Source organism: Lampetra planeri, unplaced genomic scaffold (genome assembly GCF_965212315.1).
Source record: "Lampetra planeri unplaced genomic scaffold, kcLamPlan1.2.h2 scaffold_309, whole genome shotgun sequence".
NCBI classification, from domain to species: domain Eukaryota; kingdom Metazoa; phylum Chordata; class Hyperoartia; order Petromyzontiformes; family Petromyzontidae; genus Lampetra; species Lampetra planeri.
This window is the reverse complement of record NW_027615133.1, coordinates 1-10606: the sequence shown is the minus strand read 5'-3', so window position 1 is coordinate 10606 and position 10606 is coordinate 1. Positions and strand designations below refer to the sequence as shown.

General features: G+C 42.7%; 1 protein-coding gene and 1 long non-coding RNA gene across 2 annotated transcripts; one reads left to right on the top strand and one right to left on the bottom strand.

Moving 5' to 3' along the window:
* The first annotated feature begins 1580 nt into the window (after nucleotides 1–1580).
* Nucleotides 1581–5828, top strand: LOC144740822 (uncharacterized). Its single transcript, XR_013589786.1, has 3 exons — nucleotides 1581–2119; nucleotides 3454–4834; nucleotides 5027–5828. It is a non-coding gene; the product is annotated as an uncharacterized LOC144740822 (long non-coding RNA).
* A 2-nt stretch (nucleotides 5829–5830) lies between these two features.
* Nucleotides 5831–10600, bottom strand: LOC144740820 (uncharacterized). The gene has a single exon (XM_078623543.1). The coding sequence runs from the start codon at nucleotides 10230–10232 to the stop codon at nucleotides 8817–8819; it is 1416 nt and encodes a 471-aa protein (XP_078479669.1). The 5' UTR covers nucleotides 10233–10600; the 3' UTR covers nucleotides 5831–8816.
* Nucleotides 10601–10606: the final 6 nt, after the last annotated feature.

The window sequence follows — 10606 nt, the reverse complement described above, 5'->3', positions numbered from 1 at the left end:
GAGCTGAACTGGGCTAAACTAGCCAGTGTGACAACTGATGGTGCTCCTAGCATGGTGGGGTCTAAGAAAGGAGTAATTGCTCGCATTAACCAAGAGATGGACAAACATAACCATTCTCATCCAATAGCCATACACTGCCTCATCCACCAACAAGCGCTGTGTAGTAAATCACTGAAGTGGGACTCTGTTATGAAAATGGTGGTATCTTGTGTTAACTTCATTAGAGCTCATGCAGTAAACCACAGACAATTTCAGGAATTTCTGTCTGAGCTAAATGTTGACTATGAAGATATTCTGTACCACACAGAAGTCCGTTGGCTGAGTCGAGGGAGAGTTTTGAAACGTTTCTATGACTTACTTCCACAGATTACAGCTTTTCTGATTTCAAAAAACAAATTAGTACCAGAGCTCAATGATGCAGAATGGAAATGGCACCTTGCCTTTCTGACAGATGTAACAGAGCTACTCAACAGTTTCAATATGCAACTTCAAGGAAAGGGGAAGCTCATCTGTGATATGCAATCACATGTCAAAGCATTTGAAATAAAATTAGGCCTCCTCATCAAACAAGTGAAGGAGGAAAACTTCTGCCATCTCCCCACAACTCAAAATCTGTTAGCGGAAAAACCATTGGTTGCATTCCCAAACAAAACATGTGTGGATTCACTGGAAAAATTGCAAAAGGAGTTCCAATTTAGATTTAAAGAGCTTCATCTCCATGAACAGGACATACAGCTTTTCTGTAACCCATTTTCTATTGACATTGAAAATGTGGATACAATTTACCAAATGCAACTGGCTGAACTGCAGAATTGTGACTCTGAAAGACGCATTCAAGTCAAGCAGCCTTCATAATTTCTATGCATCTCTCCCCTCTGAGACATATCCTCATCTCAAGAACCATGCACTCAAAATAGCAACCATCTTTGGCAGCACTTATGTCTGTGAACAGACTTTTTCCAGAATGAAACATTTGAAATCTCCAACCAGATCTAGACTAACGGATGCACACTTGCATCACTTGTTACGACTAGCAGTGACAAATATGGAACCGGACATTGACCATCTCATTAGCCAAAAGCAGGCCCATAGTTCCCATTGAAATACTGGCAAGTTTGTTGATTTAACTTTACTTGTTGTTCATTTTAAATATTGTATTTGTTCCCGTTTTGTTTCTTCACTTCAAAATAAGATATATGCAGTGTGCATAGGAATTTGTTCATAGTTTTTTTTAACTATAGTCTGGCCCTCCAACGGTCTGAGGGACAGTGAACTGGCCCCCTGTTTAAAAAGTTTGAGGACCCCTGATGTAGACCGACTGCCGGTGTCGGAGTCCTCTCCTACATTAACATTAGATGCCCCGTCCATCTCTAAACCTTTGTAAACAGCTTTCCCTCAGAGGCTAACCTCCCTGTTCTTGATGACGACCGCGTGTCGCGATCAAAACGTCGTGATATTTTTATTCACTTTATTTGTCTCATTTTATTGTTATTTTTTCTATCTACGTGACTTTACTGAAAGAACCATAGAATATCTACCGACACTATAGTAGTATCTACCAGAGGTGTGGACTCGAGTCATGCGACTTGGACTCGAGTCAGACTCGAGTCATGAATTTGATGACTTCAGACTCGACTCGACAAAATGTACAAAGACTTGCAACTCGACTTGGACTTTAACATCAATGACTCGTGACTTCACTTGGACTTGCGCCTTTTGACTCGAGAAGACTTGCTACTTCCCATGAAAACTGGGGGAAAAAATGTTCACACGGCCGCGCCGCTCTCAGTTTATCTGCATCTGTGAAAAAAATGTGCACCACCTGTATCCATGCAGAGAGCACGCGCGCTGCCTGCACGACATCCAATCACTGTAGTCCCACGTTGTTTTGATTGGACAGCATCTAAGCAGGCACATTGCAAGACAACCAATGAAGCGCAACAAGCAACAACGCGCCAGTTTGCAAAATGATACCGAAGATAGTTTCGTTTGGCTATAAAAATTACGATGTAGTCGACAAAAAACGAGTTGCAATTTGCAAAACATGCGGGTCGAAGATTACAGACGGTGCTGCCACAACGTCTAACTTTGTTCGACACCTGAAGTTGCACAAAGAAAGGTAAGTTTTGAACGAATGCTAAGCACCTTATCGGATGTACCGTAACTTACTAGCTGCTGCATATTTACTGTATCAACGAGACAGTAAACGCACGTCTCCCTTGCTGGTTAATGCTTACAAAAATAGGGATTTTTGAACCCCGATTATATGAGGTACATGAGTGTAGCACACTCAGATGGAAAACCTCTTCAACATCATGTCAACGTCCGTTTTAAAGTATCATTTCTACCTTGCTGCTAGACGGATAAACACAAATGTATAGCTCAGTCTCTCCAACACACATGAGACAAAAACAGGCCTTCCAGTTTTACTCTTTCAATCGTTCAGTTTCAGAGTGGCTGGTGTGCTGCCTCATTGAGGTCGTTTATGTAATTTTGGTTAATCACAACTAAGCTGAACTGTCGCTGAAGACATAAACTATCACAATTAAACAATGAATGAGGCAGCAGTAGACCTGCAATTGCTGTGTGATGCAGCAAGGCACCATGGAATCTGGTGTGCAGGAGAGAGTGAACTATAAAGCAGGGGTTCCCAAACTTTACCATGACAAGGCCCCCCATATACCAGTAGATTCCAGCCAAGGCCCCCCTGACATGGGCCGTGCCACACTCTTTTTTCTGTGCACCTCCTTTCACAACTCGATGGAGTTGGTGCATCCCTAAACCCATCCAAGTACAACAGGAAACATAGTAAGACATATACACTGTGAAGAGGAAAATGATGACACAGTCACAGAAGATCCACCATTAGCCTTCCCTTTTCATATCATGCCCAAACAGCAGGCAGCGCATGGACATAGCGTGCTACCGTAGTCTAGGTCTGTGAGGCAGCGCACCACTGGGATATATACAGTATATAATAAAATAATAACGATTATAGTAGTAATATTCAGAGATGCAATAGATTATTATAGTGCAGTTCTTAACTAATGGGGATATTGTTTAGCTTATTTTTGGTTTAATTTGGTTTATTTTACTTATTTAATTTATTCAATTATTTTGTTTTGCTATACTTTTCATGCCAACTTGCCATGGCCCCCCTAGCACCCCCTCGCGGCACCCAGGGGTCCCCGTCCCCACTTTGAAAACCACTGCTATAAAGCATATGACTTCAGTTTCTTGAGGGAAAGGGCTTTCTTATGACTTTTGAAGCAGTGAAAATATTCTTAATATTGCATACACTGAAACTGAAATGTATTATCGTATACCGTAGTGTACAATAGACAATGAATATTAACACAACAACATTGATATGAGTAAAGAGTAGTTTCAAATACAACATGTGTGGCTATAAGGGATTTTCTGACATCTGTTTCATATTCTTTTCTGTTACAGGTATGAAGAATACCAGATGAACAAAAGCATCGTAGATGAACCACAACAGCCTTCAATCTCACAATTCCTGGACACTCGTGTAGGGCGTTACAGCATGAGCCACCCACAGCAGAAGGCCATCTCCAATGCGATACTGTCTGACTTGATTATTGATTGCAATTTTCCTCTATCTATTGTGGAAAATAAGAGCTTTCGTCACTTTCTGGCTGTGCTGGACAGCAAGTATACCCCAGTCTGTCGCCGAACGCTGACCACAAAAACAGAGAGCCTTGCTGAGGAGAGACGTTCAAAGTTAAAAACTCAATTGAGCAACACTGACCATGTTTCAGTCACTGTGGACATTTGGTCTGATCGAAAGATGAGGGGATTCCTTGGTGTCACTGTGCACTGGATGGAGAGAGATGCAGAGAGGGTACAGCTAAAGACAAATCTCTTGGCCTGCAACCGCTTCAAAGGCTCTCACACAGCGGAGCGCATCTGTGACCAATTTGAGGCAATATGTGATGAATACAACATCAAAGCTAAATTGGACTATATCATTAGTGACAATGCTGCTAACATGCGCAAGGCATTTACGGTCTGCTTCCCCAGCGAACAGGAGGAAGATGATGATGCTGGAGATAATGTTGATGATCCTGAGCTATGGCATGACTTAACCCTAGAAGACCAGCAAACCGTCGATGCTGCTATGGCAAAGAAACAGCGCCTGCAGTGTTTTGCACACACATTGCACCTGATGGTGGGAGACGGTTTGAAAGAAACAAAAGCGGCATGTCCTTCCAAGTTATCAAAACTTAGCTCCCTGCTCCACACAAGCACAACGTTTAAAGACATATTCGATGGTGAATTTGGGGAGCACAGAGGCATCCCTGCTGCAGTGAGCACGAGGTGGAATTCTACACTGCGGCAGGTGAAAGCAGTCCTTCATTGTGATCAGCAAAAGCTCTGCGCAGTTCTTGAGAAGGCCGGGCATAAAGAACTGTCATTCACACTACGAGAGTGGAATCTGCTGAAGGAGTTGGTGGACATCTTGAAACCGTTCGGAGAAGCAACTGATTTGACACAGGGGGAGAAAGTCATTACAATCAGTGCAGTTGTTCCATCCGTCTTGTCCCTCAATCACTATCTTGAGAAGCTGAAGCCTCAAGTTCGTTTCCTGAGCGGCCTGGTCAGAGGTCTGCAGGCATCCCTGGAAAAAAACATTTCTTGGGATCTTCATTAATGTGAAAATGGCCCAGTCTCAAGAAGGGATCACTGCCCCCTTTTCAGACAGTCTACCTGAAAGCAGCTGCCTTGGATCCAGCCTTTTGTCTGCTGTGGATTGAGCCCCATGTGCTGGTCAACCGTGACATCAAGGCAGAGGTGGCACAACGAGTTAAAGGTAAATCTTATTGACTTGCAATGCAACTTAAATGCAACGTAAAATAATTTGATCTTAATCTGATCTAGGATCTAATGTGATATTAATCTGACTTTAACAATAATAACAATTTTCAGTCTTGCACAGTATCATCAACATCAGTAATGGTAATAAGAGCTCTTTTGTTTCTGCTGTTGTGACACGTTTTTTTAGAATTGATCCTGAAAGATGCTGCAGAGACGGAGCAACCTGTGCCTGTGCCGGTGCCTACTGAAGAACTAGAGGACATGGAAGGAGAAGGGCTGTTTGCTGCATACCATAAGAGGCAGAAAAGGGATGTTGGGACCCCACCAGCAGTACAGCTAAGTCACTACATTGACATGGCAGAAGGACAGAATGCCCTTTTGTTCTGGGCACTGAACAGTAAGACTCTTCCTTCACTCTTTCAAGTAGCCATCCGAGTCTTGGCAGTGCCTGCTTCTAGTGCTCCAGTGGAGCGAGTTTTCAGCCATGGTGGCATCATTCTGCGTCCCCATCGTGCACAAATGACTGACAGACTTTTGGCCAATTTGATCTTTTGCAAATGCAATGCAGTGTAGGGGCCTCCCTCCACCTGTCCACAGCACGCATGCGCACACACACTCACTCTCTGCTCATCACCTGTCCACACAGCTCTCTCTCTCTCATACACACCAGTCTCTATGGAGGCATTCCAATTATATTATCAGGTTGGTCCAGTTTTTCAGAAGTGATCATTTTGAGGAGTGAGGATTTTATTGATGACATGTTTAAAAAAGTTTAGGCTAAAAGAACCCATGTCTATTTGAAAGTTAAACTGTTTTGCAATATGAGGTCAATGCAATACAGGACTGAAGCTGCTGTGCATTGTTCTAGTGCAATATGCTGTTGAAATAAGAGCATTTTTTGTGAAAATTAAATTTTCTGTTTTTTACTGTGTTTGATTAATGTCATTGTATAAAAAGAGGTTTAAATAAATACAAATCTTACAGACATACATGATTTGTATAAATTTTATTTCTGTGGTAAGAGGACTTGAAATGACGCGAAACTAAAATGGTAGGACTTTGGACTCGACTTGAGACTTGCAGGCTTTGACTTCTGACTCGACTTGGGACTTGCCTCATCTTTGACTCGACTCGGGACTCGAGAGCAAAGACTTGAGACTTACTTGTGACTTGCATAACAATGACTTTGTCCCACCTCTGGACTATCTACTCACTCTCGTAGCATATACTGACTATTGTAGTAAATGCAAATTGAGGTGGGGGGGGACATCACACTGTTCAGGATTTACCTCAGCTGTGTGCTTGTGCAGCAGTCACTGATTTTTTGCCTTTTTTAACGCGGAGAACCTCCCTCCCATCGCCATTCAAAAAGCTTGTTTGCGTTGCTACGGGCAACAGTGAGGTGGCGTTTCTATGCATGCGCAGATGCAAAGCACACGCTCAAAGTTATCATTATGATCAGTGTACATTGTTACAAGGTGTGATCTTATTAGTTTACATTGGACCAAGAGCAAAAACAAATAGCGGTTTTCGTGGAGGGGCTTAGTTTGTTGGTGTACTTTGTTAAAACATAAACCCTACAGTTTGTCAGTTGAAAGCGTTACGAGGATAGGCATAGCAGACACAGGCAGACAAAAAAATCAGGTTTATAGGTCAGATAACACAACATAATTAGTGTTGTGGAGAAAATCTCCTTTATGTAACATTTCAGTGTTTTCCCTTCTATTCGTAATTTAGAAGACAATGAGTTGGGCGATATGGTTCCTAAGCTACAAAAATGCTTTTGACCCTGCATCACATGAACAACAGCAATCAATTAAATGTTCCGCACAGGTTACGATCAAAACAAAAGTTCGTCTATTTAGGACTTTCCATTTTTGACCGTTAAATACCAAATGGTACTTACAGCAAAATCTCTGCTATCACGTACTTTACCATCCGGAATGCTCTATCAACCGGCATCTGTCAAGCTGAAAAATAAATATTACTTCACGTATCGAGAAAAATTCTGCAATCTTGCAGCGTGCTTTATGACGTTGCCGAGTGGTAGCACTAAATGGAATCGCAAATGTAATCTGCAATCGGCCATTGTGATCGTGTTGTGGGCTGCCTAACCTAATTGTTTCACTGGACTTGTACATACAATACTGCACTACTGTACACTGTAATCTAAACAGCACCACTGCTTCTCAACTATGAACTTAAAATGCTGTACAAATGACTGGCGAGTGCCTCTGTAAAATAGTAAATTATTTTTAATATCAGTAAAAATGTATGCTTAATTTCTTCATAAAAAAAATGTTTTCACATTTGCGAATTTTGCTGAACCATAAAGTATACCTCTCAGACAACTGGCACATTTGATGAACTGGCACCCTCGATTCCCCATGGATGCTGGATAAGATATTTTGCTGTATATGCTCAAAATCAGATCATACGTGTTAAAATTATAACTCTAAATGATCAAGAGACACATCGCCAACATTCAATTATTGCATTGAAATAAACTGCATCACATTACAGCGCATTTACTGTACACTGATCTCTCAATGGATGCCTACACCTGCATGCATTCTTAGAATGCGAGAAGCCAAGTGATAGCACGGTTGATATTAGTTATAAGTATAACCCGTAAAAACAAAGTTTTTCACTATAAATCCTTTATATGCGTGGCAGCGAACTTAATATAAAGGATTTAAAAATATATTCGCCTGTGGAGGACGCGGGGATCGATCCCGCGACCTTTGGCATGGGAAGCAAGGGCGCTACCAACTGCGCTACTCCGCCACGGCCTGTGGAGGGGTTACGCTCTGGGCTCTTATACTGTGACGTTCAGCCAAAGCCAAGAATGAGTTATATTTGAATATATGTAAAATAATTTTTTTTTGCCTAAAAAGTGTACAATTTTGGGATTTTTTTTTTCACGAACATTAATTGTCTGGCACAACGAGTCTGTGTGGAGAATGTCAGCTCGATTGGATCACGGGAAGTGGGTTAAAAAACGACCGAAAGAATTGCACGGTCGTAAGCAAGCACGCAAGCAAGCAAGCATGCGAACTTAATATAAAGGATTTAAAAATAAGTTCACAGTTCACATCTGTCCGGCAGCCCTCATGATTACTGCAGCAATATTGACCAAAAATATGCACCATCTGCTTAACAGTGGATGTTCAACATTCATGGTGTCAGGGTCAAAATTTGCCAGATTCGAAAGATTAGCCACAAACGACCCAACTGGGGTTACACATCAATCATCGCTCCACCCTACTGGCAGACTCATGTCCACGTGCAGGTCGGTACTGAGTCACCTTCTACCACAAAGGGACAGCTGCCGCTTGGGCGAGCCGTCGAACGATTGAGATGAAATATGATATAAGCCGCTTGCAGTTGCTGAAGCATTTCACCTTTGATTTGCAAGATTGGCTACGTACAGTGAGAAAGAAATAACACATTTATGCTAGCGCCAATTATTAATATAAATATAACACGTTGAATGCTGTGGATCTTTTATGTTTCCCGCTCCTGCTTACAGATCTACCCAACCTCCAAAACCACACATGCTGGCCGTTCCGACTCTGCATCCTCCAAAAAGTCCACCTCCACAAACTGCTGGATTTCATTTCACTCTCTCTCAGTCCGCAGCCTCCTCCAGCTTCAGGCTGCCTCTATTGACCACTTGGAGGTTAAAACCTTGCAATGGGAAAGGCACAAATCTGGCTGTCGCCTGATGAAGCTCGCTGTAATGACTGCGAAACATCATACTCCGATTGTAAATGTTGTGGCTTGGCTCTCCAACACACCGGTGTGCTGTACTAGTGACAAATTGGCATGTTCTGTTTACGTGACAACCCTTACTAGTTTGGCTGTCGGGTGGTGGCGGGTTTTAACGACACATTTATATATTTACACGATCTAACCCAAAAAACCTCTATTATGGGAAAGGCCTTTGAATGGAATGGAACTTCTTTATACTAAGCTCAATGATACACATCGACTTGGTCTCCATTTGACAAAGTATTGTCTAAAAAATCCACCCACACCTCCACATCCACAAATTTCTGGGAGTTGCCTCGCTCTGCCTCAGAGTCCCTAGTCTCCTCCAGCTTCACGCTGTCTCCATCGACGTGAAGGTCAGATTTTGGAGTTGAATCTTCATCCTCACATTTCACTATCACTTCTTCACTCTTTACCGTCACTTCACTTTTCACCTTCACCGATTCAAATTTCATTTTCACTTCTTGACATTTCGCCTTCAATCCTGGCCACGTTTCATATCTCAAATCTTTTTCTGGTTCTTGTTTCATGAGGGATGGACTCATTGCAGCACTTTGACTTTCACAAGCCGATTTCAGATTAATTTTCTGATGAATGGTTTGATGCTTGTTTCGATCCCCTAACTGTTGAAAACCCTTCCCCCCATATACAGTGAACTTTAAGGGTTTTTCTCCTGTGTGCGTTCTCTGGTGTCTTTTAAGAGGTGATGAATCTGCAAACGCCTTCCCACACACAGTACACTTGAAGCGTTTTTCTCCTGTGTGTATTCTCTGGTGTCTTTTAAGAGGTGAGGAATCTGCAAACGCCTTCCCACACACAGTGCACTTGAAGGGTTTCTCTCCCGTGTGTGTTCTCTGGTGGCCCTGAAGATTTGATGACCGTGCAAATGCCTTCCCACACGCAGTGCACTTGAAGGGTTTCTCTCCCGTGTGTGTTCTCTGGTGGACCTGAAGATTTGATGAATCTGCAAACGCCTTCCCACACACAGTGCACTTGAAGGGTTTCTCTCCCGTGTGTGTTTTCTGGTGTGTTTTAAGATGGGATGACTTTGCAAAGGCCTTCCCACAAACAGTGCACTTAAAGGGTGTCTCTCCTGTGTGACTTCTCTGGTGTATTTTGAGATGTGATGATTCTGCAAATGCCTTCCCACACACAGTGCACTTGAAGGGTTTCTCTCCCGTGTGTGTTCTCTGGTGGCCCTGAAGAATTGATGACCGTGCAAATGCCTTTCCACACAAAGTACACTTGAAGGGTTTTTCTCCTGTGTGTGTAGTCTGGTGTTCTTTAAGATTTGATGACTGTGAAAAGGCCAACCCACACACAATGCACTTGAAGGGTGTTTCTCCTGTGTGTATTCTCTGGTGTCTTTTAAGAGGTGATGAATCTGCAAACGCCTTCCCACACACAGTGCACTTGAAGGGTTTCTCTCCCGTGTGTGTTCTCTGGTGGCCCTGAAGATTTGATAACCGTGGAAATGCTTTCCCACACGCAGTGCACTTGAACGGTTTCTCTCCCGTGTGTGTTCTCTGGTGGACCTGAAGATGTGATGGATATGCAAACGCCTTCCCACACACAGTGCACTTGAATGGTTTCTCTCCCGCTGATTGTCTTCGCTCCATCTGACCAATTCTGTACAGCAAAGTGGCAGAGGAACTGGCAGCTGCATACAGAAAACAGTAAGACCCACGCAATGTATGTCAGCATAGAAGCATAGAAATACACATATATATATACACAGTCACACGTGATATTCACATATTACATAGACAAGAACACTCAAACATTAACGAGATATAAAAAAAGAATCATCCTCAAATGTATCACACAGGCTGTTTTACGGCACTTGCTACTATTGACGACCATCTGTTGGCCTGGTATAGCAAGGCAAGTGGTCAGTATAATGCCTGGAGGCCCAAGCATATTTAATATCAATGATAACCCATAACTCTATGTACAGAATGTCGGTTGTATCTGGCTACTGAAGAAATGTTAA